This window comes from Salmo salar, chromosome ssa11 (assembly GCF_905237065.1).
Source record: "Salmo salar chromosome ssa11, Ssal_v3.1, whole genome shotgun sequence".
Classification (NCBI taxonomy): domain Eukaryota; kingdom Metazoa; phylum Chordata; class Actinopteri; order Salmoniformes; family Salmonidae; genus Salmo; species Salmo salar.
Genome location: NC_059452.1, coordinates 18,006,782 through 18,030,099, shown reverse-complemented (window position 1 = coordinate 18,030,099; position 23,318 = coordinate 18,006,782). Strand labels below are relative to the sequence as shown.

The 23,318-nt window shown below is 45.8% G+C and overlaps 1 protein-coding gene across 4 annotated transcripts in view; it reads left to right on the top strand.

Moving 5' to 3' along the window:
* LOC106562098 (myotubularin-related protein 13) overlaps positions 1 to 23,318 on the top strand; it is a 158,370-nt gene that overhangs the window by 81,318 nt on the left and 53,734 nt on the right. For all 4 annotated transcript variants that reach the window (XM_014126678.2, XM_014126677.2, XM_014126676.2 and 1 more), the window contains exons 7-16: positions 7,347 to 7,479; positions 8,022 to 8,130; positions 8,560 to 8,673; positions 13,438 to 13,515; positions 13,829 to 13,942; positions 14,852 to 14,980; positions 15,141 to 15,239; positions 15,388 to 15,601; positions 15,796 to 15,905; positions 16,737 to 16,886. In XM_014126678.2, the coding sequence (XP_013982153.2) occupies positions 7,347 to 7,479; positions 8,022 to 8,130; positions 8,560 to 8,673; positions 13,438 to 13,515; positions 13,829 to 13,942; positions 14,852 to 14,980; positions 15,141 to 15,239; positions 15,388 to 15,601; positions 15,796 to 15,905; positions 16,737 to 16,886 (1,250 nt within the window). The remainder of the gene's footprint in view (positions 1 to 7,346; positions 7,480 to 8,021; positions 8,131 to 8,559; positions 8,674 to 13,437; positions 13,516 to 13,828; positions 13,943 to 14,851; positions 14,981 to 15,140; positions 15,240 to 15,387; positions 15,602 to 15,795; positions 15,906 to 16,736; positions 16,887 to 23,318) is intronic.

Below are 23,318 nucleotides of genomic sequence, written 5' to 3'. Positions count from 1 at the left end.
TGGTCTGCATCGGGTCTACTTAGTTGCAGGACAGTAGCTCTATGCCGCTCCGCCTGTTGGTCACGTACAGTCACAGTATACACAGCTCACATTGTAATTTAGCTTATGTTTCCTGGTAACATGCTTACGTGGGTCGGCTGAAATAACCTGACAGCTGAATACGAACTGTAGTGCCAGATATTATGAACATCCCTCTTAATCATATTGTTTGCATCGTTTTCTTTGTTTATTTTAGTAAGTAGCTTAGTTGTATGACAGGTTATCCGGTATTGATCCTTGATGGTATTAAACTTTTTTAGGTTCAACTCCAACATTAAGAGGTTTAGAGTTACTACGCGGATGATCACATGGTTATGAATAAAGCATCTGTCCAAATCACAATTGTAAACTCTTAAATTGAATAGCCACTAAGCAGTTGGGTTAATGCTGTACAAATGAGCATGTACAGTGCCTTCAGAAAGTATTTACACCCCTTGACTTTTTCCACATTTTGTTGTGTTACAGCTTGAATTTAAAATTGATCAAATGTAGATTTTTTTGGGTCACTGGCCTACCTACACACAATACCCCATAATATCGAAGTGGATTTAAAAAAAAAAAAAAATGATGTTTACAAATTAATAAAAAATGAAAAGCTGAAATGTCTTGAGTCAATAAGTATTCAACCATAATACGTTACATGGACTCACTCTGTGTGCAATAATAGTGTTTAACATGATTTCTGAATGTCTACTTCATCTCTGTGCCCCACACGTACAATTATCGGTAAGGTCCCTCAGTCGAGCAGTACATTTCAAACACAGATTCAACCACAAAGACCAGGGAGGTTTTCCAATGCCTCGCAAAGGGCACCTACTGGTAGATGGGTAAAAATAAAAACATTGAATATCCCTTTGAGCATGGTGAAGTTATTAATTACAATTTGGATGGGGTGCCAATGCACCCAGTCGCTACAAAGATACAGGCGTCCTTCGTAACTCAGTTGCCGGAGAGGAAGGAAACCGTTCAGGGATTTCACCATGATGCCAATGGTGACTTTAAAACAGTTACAGAGTTTATTGGCTGTGATATGAGGAAACTGAGGATTGATCAACAACATTGTAGTTACTCCACAATACCAACCTAATTGACAAAGTGAAAAGAAGGAAGCCTGTACACAGTAAAAATATACCAAAACATATGCATCCTGTTTCCAACAAGGCACGAAAGTAATACTGCAAAAAATGTGGCAAAGCAATTAAATTTTGTCCTGAACACAAAGTGTTATGTTTGAGGCAAATCCAATGCAACACATTACTGAGTAACACTCTCCATATTTTCAAACATGGTGGTAGCGGCATCATGTTATGGGTATGCTTGTAATTGTTAAGGACTGGGGAGTTTTTCATGGTAAAACATTTTACGGAATGGAGCTAAGCATAGGCAAAATCCTAGAGGAAAACCTGGTTCAGTGTGCTTTCCACCAGACTTTGAGAGATGAATTAACCTTTCAGCAGGACAATAACCTAAAACACAAGGCCAAATATGCACTGGATTTGCTTACCAAGAAGACCGTGAATGTTCCCGAGTTAGTTTTGACTTAAAGCTGCTTGAAGTTGATGGCAAGACCTGAAAATGGTTGTCTAGCAATGATCAACAACCAATTTGACAGAGCTTGAAGAATTTTGAAAATAATAATAGACTCAGTTAAATCCAGTTTAATCCCACTTTGTATCAACAAAATGTGGAAAAAGTCAAGGGGTGTGAATACTTTCTCAAGGCACAGTATGTATACTCCTTTACTAGGATTTGCTTTGTCTGTTTTGCATTCTTGTACACATGACGTAGCTTTGCTGTGGTTTGGTGGCTTCACATGGTTATGACCGTATATTGTCCCAAATTCCTGCTCACTGCATTCGTGCATACACTGGACTCGAGTATGTGGTTTTAATACACACAAATCACTGCAGCAGTCAAGTCTACATTCCAGGGGCTGATGTTGGGGGCGAGTTAGTAAATAAGTGAAACCCAATCCAATTTTTCTGATGCTTTTTATTTGTAATGGAAAATAGGCCCTCATTTAGTGTGATTAGAAGAATGTGTTACAAAACTAAATGGATTATGTTTCTTGTAAGCATTAGGCCCTGAACCCCTTGAGGAATTCAATAATAGTTTGCATGCTCCTTTGTGTTTATTTGGACAGCGAGCAGTGGACGTGCACACTGGAGGGTACTTTACCGATACACAAATGATCAGGGTCATGTGTTTGTAGCCAATCTGGATACACACAGAGATGGCCTGTACCTTGACATTATCCTCAGCCATGGTTTGTATCAGTCGTCACCTTCTTTGTTTTTGTTACCAAATACTGCACATGTTATCCAGGAACAGTCCACAAAACTAATAAAACGGACCCAATTCATATGTCTCTCTCTAAATTTGACATTCCAAAGTTTTGAATTTACCCAGAGTTTGATAGAGGATAGGTCTAAACTCCTCAGGTCTAGACAGCTGTTTTTGGAGTCACAGGAGGACATGGGGCTTGTTATTGTGCAACTCAGTCTAACCATCAGGAGGAATGTCTCTGTGTGTTGTGATGTGTACAGTAGTGTGTCCATTCCCCCCCTATGCTGGATCTGAACATGGCCCCTGTCCCTGACCGATGAAGATGATGGGCAGACAGAGGCCTGGGCACCTCATGCCACTGCTGTTTGCTTACAGTACCCTTGTATAGGACTGCATGTAACTCTTAAGAGATGCTCTCTGTCATGTTCTTGGGCTACAGGTGATGTGACCGATGTCCTGTAAGAACTGATCAGTACTGCATGATATCATATGAAGGATAAGCATTCCAACAGCACCAGAAGTGATCAGATCATGCGTCTCGTGTAAGCGGAGCACCTTGCATCTTCCATCCATCACTTTTGTTATACAGTGCAGGCTGAGAGTATGTTCTGAGTGCAGAATCAGTGTTTCCCCTATATTAATTTAGCAGGGGCGGGCTGCTGTTCATTTGTTGCCGCCACGTTTTTTGATTTTTATCTCCGCCGAGACGCAATTTTAAGATCGGAGTGTGATTAGTTACGTTTATTTGTACCAAGTAGCGTTGGATGCATTTAGTCTTGAGATTTTTCAATTAAGTAAATGCAGATGGGCAACCCCATGCTTCAGCCTATTCATTTAAAGGGACAGTGCAGTTAAAAATGTAATTATCCTTTTTTTTTTTAAATATATATATTTCCACACTATAAGGTCGAAATTACACTCTGAAATTGTGAAAATTATGATAATGGCCTTTTGTGTAAGAGCTGTTTGGGGGGAAATATTCCTGGAATTTCAGCATCTTCAGGTGGAACTTTTGGTCCACATGATTGCATCACAATGTGATTTGATTATAATAGACCAATGACTGTTCATCTAGGTAAGGGGCTGGGCTCGAAAGTCTAGACCATCCTATCAGCCCAATCAGGGCTGTGTATGTAAATACAGTATCATCAAATTTGTTTCCTGACATCCACACGATCAGACCAAGGGCCAAAGGAGCCTCTGGGATAAAAAGTATTAAATAAAAACACTGTGATTTATTAGACATACAGTGGTGATTGATTGATTGATTTAATTTTTTTACAAAGACTGCATGAGGGCTTTAAAGCCGCTATGCTGCATCAGTTGAGCTGAAGGTTATTTCAGATGGTGTCAACATTTACATGTTTTATTTTCAAAATTTTTGGAGGGTAGAATGTCCTTTCAAAATGTCACCACAAGTGACCTTCTCACATTCGTTCTACATTTGCTGCCGGAAAATAATTATAGGGGAAACACTGCGCGTGTTTGAGTATCGTGACGATGCAACCGCTGCACAGCCCAAGTTCGGATCATATCTCAAAACATATTCTCTCATTATTTATAATCTCTCATACTTCCATGATTCTATTCCATGAATCAGCCACAGATTTGCTCTCCATGTTGGCTGGCCTGTGTCCTCTTTTTCTCCTCTGCTTGGAGGGTCTATTTAAAGTCATGTGTTTAGTGTAACATGCTAAATCCATGGGATTCATCATGACCGTCAGTCAAATCTGTAAGAACAAATGATTAAACACAGATCTGAGTTATAACATGAAATACAGTACAACTTCCAGTAGGCTACCCCCCCCCGGCCCCGTGATGGACTTTGTCTTTCTCTCAGACCAAACAAGACCTGGGGAAAAGACCTGGGTGGTGAGGAAACGTGTAGCATGTCCACGCACAACTGTGTCCAGAGGTCATCCCAGAGGAATGTCCGTCCAACATGTCACACTGCACAGGAAGTGTGGCCCCCAAGTGGATAGAATGGACAGGCCCTGGACAGGCTGCTGGGCTGTTTGTTGTTTGCTGCCTTTGTCTTGGCCTGGTCTGTCTCTTGTTATTTAGGGTCGGAAATGTGTTGCTGTTTCCCATAGATATGTAAACACCTCAAGGACACTAAACAAGCCAGGCTGCTTACCTCAGGAGGCCATTATGAAACCTAATTGGCAAAAATGCCAGATTAGTCACCTCAGACCTATGCACTTCCACACAGGAAGTCATGTTGAGGTAACATAGAATGTAACCAGCCAATGTCGCTTTGAGAGATCCAGGTATTCAGTCAACAACGGAACAGACAATGTTCATGTTCCGATTCTTGTTTATCAGGGTCTATCTGAGCTGGAGGCAGACAGAATCAGTGACCTCAGTTTGTTGCGGACTGCAGATATGTCTGCCAGTGTGCCGTTGTCGTTATCTCTGGAATGAGTGATGGATGGGTCTACCACTAGGTTGATAGGAAACAATAACAGGAACTGTAAACTTGAGAATTTGACTGGACTGTCATATTGGTATTTGACATATTATTTATATTGTCTCATAGCGTGTCATTTCCTCTGGCTATTTTTGAGGTTGTATTTACTTATCATTAATGATATACTGTACACTGAGTGTGCAAAACATTAGGAACACCCTTTTGCCCCTCAGAACAGCCTCCATTTGTCAGGGCATGGACTCCACAAGGTGTTGAAAGTGTTCCACAGGGATGCTGGCCCATGTTGACTCCAATGCTTCCCACAGTTGTGTCAAGTTGTCTGGAGGTCCTTTGGGTGATGGACCATTCTTGATACACACGGGAAACTGTTGAGCTTGAACAACCCAGCAGCATTGCATTTCTTAACACACTCAAACCAGTGCACCTGGCACCTACTACCATACCCCGTTCAAAGACACTTAAATATTTTGTCTTGCTCATTCACCCTCTGAATGGCACGCATACACAATCTCTGTCTCAAGGTTTAAAAATCCTTCTTCAGCCTGTCTCCTCCCCTTCATCTACACAGATTGAAGTGGGTTTAACAAGTGACATCAATAAGGGATCATAGCTTCACCTGGATTCACCTGTTCAGTCTGTCATGGAAAGATCAGGTGTTCCTAATGTTTTGTCCACACAGTGTATAATAAACTCAGCAAAAATAGGAAGTCCTAACTGTCAACTGCGTTTATTTTCAGCAAACTTAACGTGTAAATATTTGTATGAACATAACAAGATTCAACAACTGAGACATAAACTGAACAAGTTCCACAGACATGTGACTTACAGAAATGTAATGTGTCCCTGAACAAAGGGGGGGTCAAAATCAAAAGTAAGTCAGTATCTGCTGTGGCCACCAGCTGCATTAAGTACTGCTGTGCATCTCCTCCTTATGGACTGCACCAGTTTTGCCAGTTCTTGCTGTGAGATGTTACCCCACTCTTCCACCAAGGCGCCTGCAAGTTCCCGGACATTTCTGGGGGGAATGGCCCTAGCCCTCACCCTCCGAACCAACAGGTCCCAGATGTGCTCAATGGGATTGAGATCCGGGCTCTTCGCTGGCCATGGCAGAACACTGACTTCCTGTCTTTCAGGAAATCATGCACACAGAACGAGCAGTATGGCTGGTGGCATTGTCATGCTGGAGGGTCATGTCAGGATGAGCCTGCAGGAAGGTTACCACATGAGGGAGGAGGATGTCTTCCCTGTAACGCACAGCGTTGAGATTGCCTGCAATGACAACAAGCTCAGTCCGATGATGCTGTGACACACCGCCCCAGACTATGACAGACCCTCCACCTCCAAATTGATCCCACTCCAGAGTACAGGCCTCGGTGTAACGCTCATTCCTTCAACGATAAACGTGAATCCGACCATCACCCCTGGTGATACAAAACCGTGACTCGTCAGTGAAGAGCACTTTTTGCCAGTCCTGTCTGGTCCAGCGACGGTGGGTTTGTGCCCATAGGCGACGTTGTTGTCGGTGATGTCTGGTGAGGACCTGCCTTACAACAGGCCTACAAGCCCTCAGTCCAGCCTCTCTCAGCCTATTGTGGACAGTCTGAGCACTGATTGAGGGATTGTGTGTTCCTGGTGTAACTCGGGCAGTTGTTGTTGCCATCCTGTACCTGTCCCGCTGGTGTGATGTTCAGATGTACTGATCCTGTACAGGTGTTATTACACGTGGTCTGCCACTGTGAGGACGATCAGCTGTCCGTCCTGTCTCCCTGTAGCACTGTCTTCGGCTTCTCATAGTACGGACATTGCTATTTATTGCCCTGGCCAGATCTGCAGTCCTCATGCCGCCTTGCTGCATGCCTAAGGCACGTTCACGCAGATGAGCAGGGACCCTGGGCATCTTTCTTTTGGTGTTTTTCAGAGTCAGTAGAAAGGCCTCTTTAGTGTCCTAAGTTTTCATAACTGTGACCTTAATTGCCTACCGTCTGTAAGCTGTTCGTGTCTTAACGACCATTCCACAGGTGCATGTTCATTAATTGTTTATGGTTCATTGAACAAGCATGGGAAACAGTGTTTAAACCCTTTACAATGAAGATCTGTGAAGTTATTTTGATTTTTACGAATTATCTTTGAAAAACAGGGTCCTGAAAAAGGGACGTTTCTTTTTTTTGCTGAGTTTATACACTACTGTTAGTTAGCTGAAATTGCATTGTTTATCCACCTGTTATCACTGTGGGCAAAGAATAACATTGTTTTCTCAGCCATTTGTTCGTTATAAGTCAGAATGTAATAGTGAATAATATACTGTCAGTAAAGGGAGAGAGAGGTTTTCAAAATATTGTGATGCATGTACAGTACTTTGGTTTTCATACAATATGTCTCTGCAAAACAGATCTTTCCTCCAATTATTTCAGCAAACTAGTCACATATGATTGAAAACACCACATTCTATCACCCCAAAGAAATATAATTTACTCTGAGTATTGTTTGCTCAGCTTAGAAATAAAATCCACCCCAACAGTATGTTTTTTTTAATCATTTGTCCAACCGAATACCTAATTAATTACACATTCTCTCTACTTTCTTCTGCCAGGAATCCAGAATGTTCTGAGTCTTTTCTGTGCGGTTCTGACCGAACACAAGGTTTTGTTCCATTCCACGAGTTACCAGAGACTTGGGGAGGCGTCACGTGCTCTGGAGGCACTCATGTTCCCCCTCAAATACAGGTACGTGATTGGCCTGTCGTTCTCCATTCCCCCATCAGTCCCCATTACACCTCGGCTATTGACATGACTTGCCTTGCACCAAGTGTGACTTGAATGATAATGTTTCTTATTATCGTTATTTGTTTGTTTCTCAGTAAAATTGTTACACTTAGGCTGCTGGCTTTGATTATGAGGCCATCGAAAGTTCAAACGTATTAAGATGTTCATGTTGATTGCGTTGCCAACTGACTTTCTGACATTTTGTGACAAAACAATGTTCCAAAGTGGTCTTGGTTATCTGTTCTCATATGTCTTTAAGATGAATAAACTTCCTGTAAGTTGCTCTGGAAAGAGTGTCTGCTAAATGACTGGAATGTAAATGTACTTGAAAGATTATGTTTTGGTTTACTGAGTACCACACATTGATGTAGAATTTGACCTGGCAAGTTGTGTGTGTGTGTGTGTGTGTGTGTGTGTGTGTGTGTGTGTGTGTGTGTGTGTGTGTGTGTGTGTGTGTGTGTGTGTGTGTGTTTCCTCACTGTCGTCTCCTGTTTGAAACTCAGTTACCCATACATCCCCATCCTGCCGTCACGGCTGCTAGAGGTGCTGAGCTCACCCACCCCCTTCATCATCGGGGTCCACTCCATGTTCCAGAGCGAGATCCAAGAACTGGTGAGTGATGTTTAGCACCTTCTCCAGACATGAACTGCCTCTGACCCTGATTCAACATGTACAGTACACCAGGGATAACATGCCTTTATTTAGACTGATTCATTGAAAGCTTGCCCAATGTAGCCAGTTGCCTATGAATCATGGAGTCTTGTTGTGTATATATGAGTCATTGTACATTTTAAGGAAATGTTATGTTGAGCTGACATTTCTTATACTGAGAAGTGCCGATTGATGCGACCTCCTGAGTCCTTTAGTTTCAGGGAGTTGTGACTCCTCCACTGTGTTGGCCAAGAGCATGTTTTGGCAGGTTTCAGCCTTAGTTTCTCTTATACGCTCTGCCATAGTAATGTAGAATGTGCTCTACAGCTAATATAGGAATCTAACTAATTCGAAAGGATTGTTTAGTGATGTGTATTGTCTATCTTACAGTTGGATGTTATCATAGCTGATCTGGATGGAGGAACCATAAAGATTCCAGAGTGCATCCACCTGTCCCAGCTCCCTGAACCACTGTTACACACTACACAGACTGCCCTGTCTCTGGTACGTACCTGTTACACACTACACACACTGCCCTGTCTCTGGTACGTACCTGTTACACACTACACAGACTGCCCTGTCTCTGGTACGTACCTGTTACACACTACACAGACTGCCCTGTCTCTGGTACGTACCTGTTACACACTACACACACTGCCCTGTCTCTGGTACGTACCTGTTACACACTACACACACTGCCCTGTCTCTGGTACGTACCTGGTACACACTACACAGACTGCCCTGTCTCTGGTACGTACCTGTTACACACTACACAGACTGCCCTGTCTCTGGTACGTACCTGTTACACACTACACAGACTGCCCTGTCTCTGGTACGTACCTGTTACACACTACACAGACTGCCCTGTCTCTGGTACGTACCTGTTACACACTACACAGACAGCCCTGTCTCTGGTACGTACCTGTTACACACTACACAGACTGCCCTGTCTCTGGTACGTACCTGTTACACACTACACAGACTGCCCTGTCTCTGGTACGTACCTGTTACACACTACACAGACAGCCCTGTCTCTGGTACGTACCTGTTACGCACTACACAGACTGCCCTGTCTCTGGTACGTACCTGTTACGCACTACACAGACTGCCCTGTCTCTGGTACGGTACCTGTTACGCACTACACAGACTGCCCTGTCTCTGGTACGTACCTGTTACGCACTACACAGACTGCCCTGTCTCTGGTACGTACCTGTTACGCACTACACAGACTGCCCTGTCTCTGGTACGTACCTGTTACGCACTACACAGACTGCCCTGTCTCTGGTACGTACCTGTTACACACTACACAGACTGCCCTGTCTCTGGTACGTACCTGTTACACACTACACAGACTGCCCTGTCTCTGGTACGTACCTGTTACACACTACACAGACTGCCCTGTCTCTGGTACGTACCTGTTACACACTACACAGACAGCCCTGTCTCTGGTGCACGCACCTGTTACACACTACACAGACTGCCCTGTCTCTGGTACGTACCTGTTACACACTACACAGACTGCCCTGTCTCTGGTACGTGCACCTGTTACACACTACACACACTGCCCTGTCTCTGGTGCAGTGCCTGTTACACACTACACACACTGCCCTGTCTCTGGTACGTACCTGTTACACACTACACAGACTGCCCTGTCTCTGGTACGTACCTGTTACACACTACACAGACTGCCCTGTCTCTGGTACGTACCTGTTACACACTACACAGACTGCCCTGTCTCTGGTACGTACCTGTTACACACTACACAGACAGCCCTGTCTCTGGTACGTACCTGTTACACACTACACAGACAGCCCTGTCTCTGGTACGTGCACCTGTTACACACTACACAGACTGCCCTGTCTCTGGTACGTACCTGTTACACACTACACAGACAGCCCTGTCTCTGGTACGTACCTGTTACGCACTACACAGACTGCCCTGTCTCTGGTACGTACCTGTTACGCACTACACAGACTGCCCTGTCTCTGGTACGTACCTGTTACGCACTACACAGACTGCCCTGTCTCTGGTACGTACCTGTTACGCACTACACAGACTGCCCTGTCTCTGGTACATGCACCTGTTACGCACTACACAGACTGCCCTGTCTCTGGTACGTACCTGTTACGCACTACACAGACTGCCCTGTCTCTGGTACGTACCTGTTACGCACTACACAGACTGCCCTGTCTCTGGTACGTACCTGTTACACACTACACAGACTGCCCTGTCTCTGGTACGTACCTGTTACACACTACACAGACTGCCCTGTCTCTGGTACGTACCTGTTACACACTACACAGACAGCCCTGTCTCTGGTACGTACCTGTTACACACTACACAGACAGCCCTGTCTCTGGTACGTACCTGTTACACACTACACAGACTGCCCTGTCTCTGGTACGTACCTGTTACACACTACACAGACTGCCCTGTCTCTGGTACGTACCTGTTACACACTACACACACTGCCCTGTCTCTGGTACGTACCTGTTACACACTACACAGACTGCCCTGTCTCTGGTACGTACCTGTTACACACTACACAGACTGCCCTGTCTCTGGTACGTACCTGTTACACACTACACAGACTGCCCTGTCTCTGGTACGTACCTGTTACACACTACACAGACTGCCCTGTCTCTGGTACGTACCTGTTACACACTACACAGACTGCCCTGTCTCTGGTACGTACATTGAGGGGAAAAAAGGTTTTGTTCCCCTGCTGATTTTGTACGTTTGCCCACTGACAAAGAAATGATCAGTCTATAATTTTAATGGTAGGTTTATTTGAACAGTGAGAGACAGAATAACAACCAAAAAATCCAGAAAAACGCATGTCAAAAATGTTATAAATTGATTTGCATTTTAATGAGGGAAATAAGTATTTGAACCCTCTGCAAAACATGACTTAGTACTTTGTGGCAAAACCCTTGTTGGCAATCACAGAGGTCAGATGTTTCTTGTAGTTGGCCACCAGGTTTGCACACATCTCAGGAGGGATTTTGTCCCACTCCTCTTTGCAGATCTTCTCCAAGTCATTAAGGTTTCGAGGCTGACGTTTGGGAACTCAAACCTTCAGCTCCCTCCACAGATTTTCTATGGGATTAATGTCTGGAGACTGGCTAGGCCACTCCAGGACCTTAATGTGCTTCTTCTTGAGCCACTCCTTTGTTGCCTTGGCCGTGTGTTTTGGGTCATTGTCATGCTGGAATACCCATCCACGACCCATTTTCAATGCCCTGGCTGAGGGAAGGAGGTTCTCACCCAAGATTTGACGGTACATGGCCCCGTCCATCGTCCCTTTGATGCGCTGAAGTTGTCCTGTCCCCTTAGCAGAAAAACACCCCCAAGCATAATGTTTCCACCTCCATGTTTGACGGGGGAGATGGTGTTCTTGGGGTCATAGGCAGCATTCCTCCTCCTCCAAACACAGCGAGTTGAGTTGATGCCAACTTGGTCTCATTTGACCACAACACTTTCACCCAGTTGCCCTCTGAATCATTCAGATGTTCATTGGCAAACTTCAGACGGGCATGTATATGTGCTTTCTTGAGCAGGGGGACCTTGCGGGCGCTGCAGGATTTCAGTCCTTCACGGCGTAGTGTGTTACCAATTGTTTTCTTGGTGACTATGGTCCCAGCTGCCTTGAGATCATTGACAAGATCCTCCCGTGTAGTTCTGGGCTGATTCCTCACCGTTCTCATGATCATTGCAACTCCACGAGGTGAGATCTTGCATGGAGCCCCAGGCCGAGGGAGATTGACAGTTCTTTTGTGTTTCTTCCATTTGCGAATAATCACACCAAATGTTGTCACCTTCTCACCAAGCTGCTTGGCGATGGTCTTGTAGCCCATTCCAGCCTTGTGTAGGTCTACAATCTTGTCCCTGACATCCTAGGAGAGCTCTTTGGTCTTAGCCATGGTGGAGAGTTTGGAATCTGATTGATTGCTTCTATGGACAGGTGTCTTTTATTCAGGTAACAAGGTGAGATTAGGAGCACTCCCTTTAAGAGTGTGCTCCTAATCTCAGCTCGTTACCTGTATAAAAGACACCTGGGAGCCAGAAATCTTTCTGATTGAGAGGGGGTCAAATACTTATTTCCCTCATTAAAATGCAAATCAATTTATAACATTTCTGACATGCGTTTTTCTGGATTTTTGTGTTGTTGTTCTCTCTCACTGTTCAAATAAACCTACCATTAAAATGATAGACTGATCATTTCTTTGTCAGTGGGAAAATGTACAAAATCAGCAGGGAATCAAATACTTTTTTCCCTCACTGTACCTGTTACACACTACAGACTGCCCTGTCTCTGGTACGTACCTGTTACACACTGCCCTGTCTCTGGTACGTACCTGTTACACACTGCCCTGTCTCTGGTACGTACCTGTTACACGCTGCCCTGTCTCTGGTACGTACCTGTTACACACTGCCCTGTCTCTGGTACGTACCTGTTACACGCTGCCCTGTCTCTGGTACGTACCTGTTACACACTGCCCTGTCTCTGGTACGTACCTGTTACACACTGCCCTGTCTCTGGTACGTACCTGTTACACACTGCCCTGTACCTGTTACACGCTGCCCTGTCTCTGGTACGTACCTGTTACACGCTGCCCTGTCTCTGGTACGTACCTGTTACACGCTGCCCTGTCTCTGGTACGTACCTGTTACACGCTGCCCTGTCTCTGGTACGTACCTGTTACACACTGCCCTGTCTCTGGTACGTACCTGTTACACACTGCCCTGTCTCTGGTACGTACCTGTTACACACTGCCCTGTCTCTGGTACGTACCTGTTACACACTGCCCTGTCTCTGGTACGTACCTGTTACACACTGCCCTGTCTCTGGTACGTACCTGTTACACGCTGCCCTGTCTCTGGTACGTACCTGTTACACGCAGCCCTGTCTCTGGTACGTACCTGTTACACGCAGCCCTGTCTCTGGTACGTACCTGTTACACGCTGCCCTGTCTCTGGTACGTACCTGTTACACACTGCCCTGTCTCTGGTACGTACCTGTTACACACCACAGCCTCTGTCTGTGCTCACCCTGAATGCTCACCCTTGGAAATCACAGATCCCCGTTAGATATTAAACGTTAGATCATAATGAGAATGTTGTTTGTTGCAAACAGCTGTAGAATGTCCTTATGTAACTTGTCTAGTTATTGTAATGGGTATTTGTTTATGTAATCTGTAATAAAAGTGTACTTAGGAACGAACAAAATAATAAGTCAAGACTAAGAGGCATCTTTATTATTTTCAGGTTTTGCATCCTGATCTGGAGATAGCTGACAATGCCTTCCCACCCCCTCGCACAGCCCCCTCCAACCTCAAACTGTTGGTAAGGCCCATCATTCCAGTAAACACAGTGTCTTCAACCTTAACCCCTGGCCATGTCTCATTGTAACAGATGGAGCCTTTTCCCAGAACATCATGTGTTTGTGATATGAGGAGGACGCCACTGCTCTGAGATATCTCCTATAGCACGCACATCTCTTGTCCGACCTATGAATAGCACAAAAATTTGAGCTTTAGTGGGGGTTTCCATTTCTTCAGATGGTAGAATAATCACGTTAAGATGTGAACTGAATTAACAAGGTGGTATTCATGGCATGTTTGTGAGCTGACTCTCCCCTCTCTCCCTTGTGTTTCAGGATAAGGAGGTGCGAGCCGTGTTCCTCAGGCTGTTTGCTCAACTCTTCCAGGGCTACAGGTCCTGCCTGCAGCTTATCCGCATCCATTCTGAACCTGTTATCCACTTTCACAAGGTGAGATCAATGCACTTCTGTTCAACTCAATCTGGGTGGGTCAAAAATCCTATTGCCAACTGAAGGCATGTGCTCCATCACACCCTCAATGTGTCTCCTGATGATGACTCACATTTGTCACCCATGCTGTTGTAATCCCAGGATCATATTTCACTGATCACTGCAATGAAGGTGGTTACCTTTCCCATTCAATTTGTTTGTCCCCATTTAACATTTGATAGGTGCAGGCTGACATTTTATCCCTTGTTCTCTCAACCTGTAAAAGAATGTTTGGAGAGAATCCAAGAACAAGAGGATTCTCTCCTATCCTGTCTTATCTTGTCTGATGAAGCTGTTTGGAGGTGTTTTGTTTCAGCATGTGTGTGTTGGTTTGATGCGCTTTAGTGACTGACCGTATGACTCTTCACCATGCTATCTGCTTGTTTGTGTTATGTGCTGTCAGCCTTGGCCAATGGCCTCGCGATGAGCCATATGAAATGTATCAAATTAAAATACAAAAAAATCGCTGGGTTTGTATTTGTTTGTGTCTGCGGCGTCTCCGTGGTAACCTCTCAGCACGTCCCTCTCAAAGTACCCCACATGGCTCGGATTATGGGCCAGGAATTCATCACGAATCTACAGAAACGCTGCGCTTTTTTTACGGAGAGGCGATGACTGGGGAGTCCAGAAAAACTGCCCCCCCCCCCCCCCATTTTCTATCTCTTTCACCCACTAGCACGAATCACAGGCCTAATTCAGCAGATAAAGCTTGCTTTTCTTTGCATATAGTCATCTTCAGTCATTTGTTTCACTTTTGTGACTGGGTTCATTGTGATAATAATAATAATAAAGAAAGAAAAGAAAAGCTCCTCAGAAATGTGAAGTTTATGTACCTACCATTATTTAACCTTTAACCCTGTCCCCCTACAGACTGCCTTCCTGGGCCAGAGAGGCCTGATTGAGAATGACTTCCTGACCAAGGTTCTGGATGGCATGGCCTTCGCTGGCTTCGTGTCTGAAAGGGGGCCACCTTACAGAGCCTGTGATCTCTTTGATGAGGTACTGTCGGGCATGGCTGCTGTAACCAGACTGCATGTTTTGCAGCTCTAGTCTGATTTGGCAACAGTTGTTCTAATTTCACTGTTGTGTATGAAACTGGGCTTGTCGAGAGATTGTATCGTTTGGGAACAGCTTGACTGACTTGTTGTTGGTTCTGTAGCTGGTGGCCTTTGACATGGAGCGCTTTAAGGAGGAGGCGGCCAGCCCTGCCAAGCTGCAGAAGCACATGAGGGAACTCTCTGACCAACTGTACAAAAACGTGAGTTAACATCACTCAGCCTCTGGGCCTGTATGCTATAGTGTTCACATTAGGCACTTTCTGTACTCTTTAGTGTTATAGCATGTCCTATGGCCGTCACAGATGTTGTTCTTGTCTGTATGTTTTATTATTGAATGGTCCATTACAGGAGAATCCCAACCCCCACATGGCGTTCCAGAAAGTGCCTCGGCCCACGGAGGGCTCCCACCTGCGGGTGCATGTGATGCCCTTCCCCCTGCTGGACGATGAGAAGGTGGAGCGGCTGCTGGCGGAGGGCCTGGCCAAGCATCCCAGCGCCCCTGCCATCACTACCACCACCCGCGCAGAGAGGAAGTGTGTGGTGCCCGCCGGCCCTCCCGTGGGTACGTGAGACACAAACATCAGCTCTACTCCATGCCTGCTCCTGTGTGAGACAAATGGCTTGGCAGGAGTCTGTCTATAATGTGTTAATAGCTGTAAGCACTTAGTTGATGAGTATTGAATGGCGTCTGTACTAGCGTAGCTAGTATTTCTACCACTCTTGTATTCCTAACCTGCTCACCCCTCATCTGTGCAGTGTCCATCATGGGGAAGATGGGCTCAGTGTTCAACAGCGCTCGCAGGCTAGAGGTGGTGAGGAGCTGCATCTCCTTCATCTTCGACAACAAGACCCAGGAGACGGAGAAGGTGACGCACGGCATCCTCCCTAATCCCTGTCTCTCAGCACAGCGGAATCAGCCACGTCTGTAATGGCCCAGACATCTGGACTGACATCCATTCCTCCGATTACAGCAGGAAGGCAACCGTGTGTGTCGGTCTGGAGTTAGCGCTCTCAACTCTATCAGGCGAATTATACCTCCCAGCTGGGAGACATGACCACACTGGAGACAGATGATCAAACACTTAGACTCATAATCTCCTCGTTATCAGCAGAAATAACCCCATTGTTTTAACACCGAGGTTAATGGCATAGCTGTTTTGATTTCCCCACACCGTGGCACCCCCTATAGCCCATAGGAACATTGATGGGGGTGTCCCATGTGTACTGCATGAAATGGGAAGGGAGCCAGTTTCTTTATGCCTGCACCGCTGGCTGTAATAACCAGGTTATATAAGGCAGACATGCATCCAGCTATAACCCCCCCCCCAGCCTATAAACCCTTCACCTCGATATACATTATACAGCCAATGTGAAAACCATTACCCAGACGCATGACCGTCACATTTTCTTGTTGTTTGACATTAGTATGAAATGTGTGGTATTAATATTTCCCAGAGGTCAACAATTCACTGTCTGGACTGGTAATATTGTAGCTGCTATTGTACCTGTTCCTGAGCTCCTGCAGAGCTACCAGCTGAGATTTCTTGGCTATAGCCTGGTTGGTTCTAGAATTCTGGGACATAATGTTCTGGGAAGTTGAGAAATCAATCCAGAAGATTATTTTCCCCACTGTTTTTGTTCATGTATGTTGTGTGACATGGTATTTGTGTTAAAAACAGCCTGTGCTGTGTTCCCAGACCCTGCCGGCTGCGCTGCGTGCTCTGAAAGGCAAGGCGGCTCGCCAGTGTCTGACTGAGGAGCTCCGTCTGCACGTCCAGCAGAACCGGGCCATACTGGACCACCAACAGTTTGACTACGTCATCCGCATGATGAACTGTGCCCTCCAGGTGGGTCAAAGCTCGGCCAGTCTGTCCCAGTCTGTGATGTGACTCTTTCAGAACAGATCAACTGGCTCTGTTATTAAAGTTCAGTGTACGGTATGTCCCTCCACGAGGTAGTTAACATCCCTCCTAAAAGTCTCTCTGAATGTCAACGCACTCCTTCTACAAAGGATGGAACAGTGTTTTCTAATAGCTAATGTACAGTAAGTATCCAGATGTCAGTGGCAGCCTATTTTTCTTGGGTGTTCCCTAGCGTTCTCGCAGAGGCATTAACAGGTAAACCACCAAATATTTGAGGAACAGGAAGCAGTAGTTTGTTTCCAGGCTCTACCCTTAAACCAATTCCACTCTGGCTGCGATGACGTGTTTTCATGGGCTTTAACTGGTTCTAATTTAGTGCGTCTGAAGTGGTCTGTAATGGAAACAGTACGAGACAGTGAGAGAATGTGCCGGCTGACCAAGCGCTAAGCAGACAGCTCTGGCTGTTCCACCACTCAGATAGCTTCCTAGGGTACACGGGCCTTTGGCAACAACAGGTGCTGCTACTGCGCCATACGTGCTCTTACCTTCTCCCTTACCTTAGTCATGCTTGGCTGCAGGTGGAAGAATGGCCAAATCATATATTTTCCCAGTGATTTATGCTGAAGTTAGTCTTCATTTACAGTAGTTTGATAGATTGTCAAGAGTGAGTGCTCACTGCGCCCCACATATCTAGTAAAAGGTTGGTGTTTGATGTACCTGGGTGCCTATTGTTTTTTTTTTTGCAATCGCTTCGGTTATTAGACAAAGCGATTAGTGGTTTATTCTGCTCTCCCTGTGCTGCACACGCCCCATAAAGTTTCACTCTGCCATCAATCAACTGGGAGAAAAGGGCTCGGAGAGGATGGCCGGAGCTCAGAGCCGGAGCTCAGAGCCGGAGCTCAGAGCTGAGGCCTCAGTGGTAGTTCCTCATGTTTTACAGCTTCACATGGCCGTTGCCACGGGGATTTAATGATTCGGAGCAGTGTTCACAGAGAGTGACTTTTATGGAGTGGCTCTGGATTCCACGCATTCTTCTGGCCAAATGATCGAGGCCGGTGAGCCAATTAATCCCACCATCTGCATTTTAGCCTGGGTGTGTAGAGGTCACTGGACGTGTCACTGGCCTCCCCACTTGTAAAATAGGTCAAGAGCCAGCCAGCCAACCAGTTGCTGTGTAAGATATACATGAGAGGTGTGTGTATATGCTCTCCCTTCCTGTGCTCCTGTCAGCAACACGGGTTCTAGGAGCTGAGCCATACCACCTGGTTTCAGTTGCCCCCTGCATGCATAGCTAACCGCATGTCTTCAGTATCTGAGTCCAGGTCCCACTCTGTCCAAGCCAAGGTAGTGATGTGATGAAGCTGCTGGTCCAACAGTAGTCTCCCTGTGGTACAGAGCGGTTGAAAGACACCACAATGACACTGGGACTCTCTGTATAATAACTGCAGATTAGTCTTATTTGTTGCAAGATTTGTCTGGCGAATACCGGACTGTTCTGGAATGTACAGAACAATGTAGAAATGCTTGTGTATTAGGTTGCTTAATGTGGCTGTGTTATCTGATAGCTGGACTGTGAGCGTGTCTGACATGTATTGTTTCTCCCTGAAATGGGATCCTGATGTGGAGGTTTTTATTTTTTCAAGCAACAGATTAATAGTATTTCTGCAGATAAAGGATTTTTTTCCCCCCTCAAACTAGACGTGAGCATTTTCAGTGACATTGCATTGGGAATACTGAATCCCTAGACAGATGCTATGAAGCGAAGCATGTGAGATGCTTTCAATGCCAACCTTCAGAGTTGATTAGTCAGGATAACAACCACGTGTGAGTGACCAGAGGATTTTTATTTAGAGAGCCAAGCGCAGCGGAGTGACTTCGTGTGGACTTATACAGACTGTCTCTCTAGCACTGTGTTTGGTCTAGGGGGCACTTGGCAGGGTTACCCATAATACAGCATGGAACATGTAAGGAGAGGGAGAGGGTGACGTGCTGGAGAGAGGGGAACAGAGGGGTTCTCTCTGGCTGTGGCATGAAGACTCAGATCAGCATCAGTCCGGGGCGCCTATCTCTCCTCAACAACCACTATCCAAACCCAAACAACAGATGGAGACTTGCAGACAGTCCACCATTAGAGATGGACATCTCCACACCAAAACATCCCCAGTGCATCTGAGATTAACTGCCTGTCAGCATAGTACTGCGCTACGGGTGACCTAACGACTTCACCTTTTAAGGTAGATGGATAGAGGCCAGTGTGTATATTATCTCCAAACCTTCAGGGTTCTCATTTCACCAGACATTCCCGTCTTATTTTGATTTAATCTCTGCTTTGCCTCTCAAAACCAAATAAGCAACGATTTTTACTCATGGAGCTGGTATTTAAAATAGAGCGAGGGTTTACTTGCCAAGTGGTTAGATAAAATATAGCGAGCATTTCTCTATAATTTCATTTAGCTTTACGGTGTAATACTGTATTGTTATTTCTCCCCTATATTTTCACTAAGGCAACAACAGGCCAGAGGTCCATCCATTTTGCAGTTATTTGGTCCTGATTCTGTGTCCTGGTCCGTAGCCCAGGTCCATGGATTTGTCTCAGATGGGCTGTAAAAGGAACAGAAATAGCAGATTGCCTCGGCAGTAATTACTCTCGTATTTCACTTGCACCCCTCTCCTCTCAACGCCCTTCCCTGTCAAAAAGCCCTTGGAGATATCACAGATTGCACCGATGCCAGTGATTATGCTGCGTGTGCGTGTGTATCCCTCAACACCCCACAAAGCTAGGGGTGTTGACCTCTACAGTGTGCTATGCACCACAGTCTCTGTACTCTATACAGTGACAGAATGATGCCTCATTAGAACGGGACAGGAGGCATGTGTTTTTCGATCTAAAAACATCTCACATTCCTGATGATATCATCATCCTGAGGCCAATCAAGAGTTTATGGGCCACATGTAACATGTCAGTCTGGAGCTAACCGTAGGGGTGCGTACTGGGAAAGGGGATACTTAGTCAGTTGCACAACTGAATGCATTCAACCGAAATGTGTGTTCCGCATTTAACCCAACCCCTCTGAATCAGAGAGATGTGGGGGGCTGCTTTAATCGACGTCCACGTCATCGGCGCCCAGGGAGCAGTTGTTGTTGGGGATTAACTGCCTTGTTCAAGGACAGAACGGCCCGATTTGAACCAGCAACCTTTCGGTTACTGGCCCAACACTCTTAGGCTAGGCTACCTGCCGCCCACTGTGTTGTTCTGGCTCTGTTGACTGTTAAAGGCTAGCGTTAGCGGTTCAAACTCTTTTGAAGGGGCACTCGTCCACAGGGAGCAGTGTTTGTTCTGCTGAGTCAAAGCAGTATGTATACAGTACGGTAAGTTTCTGCTTACTGACAGACAACCAGGTGAGAGAGGGGATAGTCCTTTCTAATGGAAGTAGGTGTGGGATCTCATCACTGAGTAGTACTGAACTCAGCAAAAAAAGAAACGTCCTCTCGCTGTCAGCTGCGTTTATTTTCAGCAAACTTAACATGTGTAAATATTTGTATGAACATAGCAAGATTCAACAACTGAGACATAAACTGAACAAGTTCCATAGACATGTGACTAACATAAATGGAATAATGTGTCCCTGAACAAAGGGGGGGTTAAAATGAAAAGTAAGTCAGTATCTGGTGTGGCCACCAGCTGCATTAAGTACTGCGGTGCATCTCCTCCTCATGGACTGCACCAGATTTGCCAGTTCTTGCTGTGAGATGTTACCCTACTCTTCCACCAAGGCACCTGCAAGTTCCCGGACATTTCTGGGGGGAATGGCCCTAGCTCTCACCCTCCGATCCAACAGGTCCCAGACGTGATCAATGGGATTGAGATCCGGGCTCTTTGCTGGCCATGGCAGAACACTGACTTCCTGTCTTTCAGGAAATCATGCACAGAATGAGCAGTATGGCTGGTGGCATTGTCATGCTGGAGGGTCATGTCAGGATGAGCCTGCAGGAAGGGTACAACATGAGGAAGGAGGATGTTTTCCCTGTAACGCACAGCGTTGAGATTGCCAGCAATGACAACAAGCTCAGTCCGATGATGCTGTGACACACCGCCCCAGACCATGACAGACCCTCCACCTCCAAATCGATCCCGCTCCAGAGTACAGGCCTCGGTGTAACGCTCATTCCTTCGACGATAAACGCGAATCCAAACTTCACCCCTGGTGAGACAAAACCGCGACTCGTCAGTGAAGAGCACTTTTTGCCAGTCCTGTCTGGTCCAGCGATGTTGGGTTTGTGCCCATAGGCGACGTTGTTGTCGGTGATGTCTGGTGAGGACCTGCCTTACAACAGACCTACAAGCCCTCAGTCCAGCCTCTCTCAGCCTATTGTGGACAGTCTGAGCACTGATGGAGGGATTGTGTGTTCCTGGTGTAACTCGGGCAGTTGTTGTTGCCGTCCTGTACCTGTCCCGCAGGTGTGATGTTCGGATGTACCGATCCTATGCAGGTGTTGTTACACGTGGTCTGCCACTGCGAGGACGATTAGCTGTCCGTCCTGTCTCCCTGTAGCGCTGTCTTAGGCGTCTCATAGTACGGACGTTGCAATTTATTGCCCTGGCCACATCTGCAGTCCTCAAGCCTCCTTGCAGCCTGCCTAAGGCACGTTCACGCAGATGAGCAGGGACCCTGGGCATCTTTCTTTTGGTGTTTTTCAGAGTCAGTAGAAAGGCCTCTTTAGTGTCCTAAGTTTTCATAACTGTGACCTTAATTGCCTACCGTGTGTAAGCTGGTGCATGTTCATTCATTGTTTATGGTTCATTGAACAAGCATGGGAAACAGTGTTTAAACCCTTTACAATGAAGATCTGTGAAGCTATTTGGATTTTTACGAATGATCTTTGAAAGACAGGGTCCTGAAAAAGGGACATTTCTTTTTTTGCTGAGTTTATAAATCAGGCTATACTGTAACTCAGTGGATGTCTGTGTATATTCACTGAGCCCCAGCTTGGCCGTCCTCAACTCCACATTTCCTGAAGCAGTGCACTCAAAGCAGAACATAAGTCACCTCAAGTACTTGTAAGGCCATGAAGGACCAAGTGAGCCTTCAAAAGACTGGACATTATTATAATTTCTGTTTTTTTACAAATCAGATTTGTATTTATTTTTTCTGAGGAAATGTTATTCTCTGGTACAGAACATCCCCATGTTTGTCCCTACTAGAGAGACAGTGAACCGGTGTCTGCTGTGACGAGACTGACTGTTAGTGACTCATTTTCCGGCTCTCATTAATTGATTCAAGGTTTGTTTACATACCGTACCCTGTTTTTTTTTCATTTATTGCAAGTATTTGACGTATTCAAAGTAAATATTTACCATACTGTCATTCTGAGTCAATTGTTCATTTAATGAGAGATGCTCCTCCGTCAGTGTGTTGGAGGCCTGCAGGTCTGGCTGTGTGGTGTGAGTGATTTGATTAGCTGATTGAGCCATCACCAGAGGTATCAGATGAAAGACCATGCAGTGTTACTACTTCCTGACCATGTAGACAGACACATTTTGTACACTTTGAAAACCAACGAGCTCTGACCAAACACATTAGTCATCCATCCCTCAAATGCTTTGACCTCAACTGTTACAGTAAGATGCTGACTAAACTGTCCAAAGTGGATGCCAGTGCTATCGGTGCTGGACGCATCTTATCTGTGTATGTGGTAAACATTCTGCAGCTGTTTTAAGTCGTATCTCCTACTTGACAGCCGCATGACTCAAAGACATGACTGACCTTAATTGGAGTATTTGCACTAATGGGGGGCCTATTTGTTTCTGTGTGCGTGCAGAGCACCTCTCCTCCCTCTCTCCCCCTCCAGCTGTTGCAGGTTTGGTGGTGGACATTGCACAAGGCCAGGTGAGCAGAGCGCTGCTATGGAAAAAGGGGTATATGCATCCTCGCATCCCAACCATTTCCTATCAGAGAGAATTATGGGCCCCATGACAGTGCTCAAAAAACACTGTCAAAATGTCATTCACATGTGTGCTCCTTCACCTGCAGGGGGTTGTTGGGAAAAGGAGAAACGTTGTAGGTCTGTCCATTCTAGATTAGTTTATGTTCAGAGGTACTCTGGGCTGGCCAATGCTGTGATGCTATTGGCCAGATGGGCCCACAACCAATGTTTCCTCGAAGCAGAGGGCGCGCAGCTCACATCAGACTTCCGCGCAGAAGAAATATGAGCCCCCACAGAGAAGCACGAGATTGATCTTCACTCATCTTTCTACAGTTTCCCATTTAGTTAACACTATCAACGTTTCCTTCTACTGCGGCAATTGTGATCGAATCAATGCAATATTAGTCACTTTCAACGTAATATACCGAAACAAAAGAAACTGTGAGATTTAGTGTGCAAAATTAACTGTGCAAGAGATCTTCTTGTAGGCAG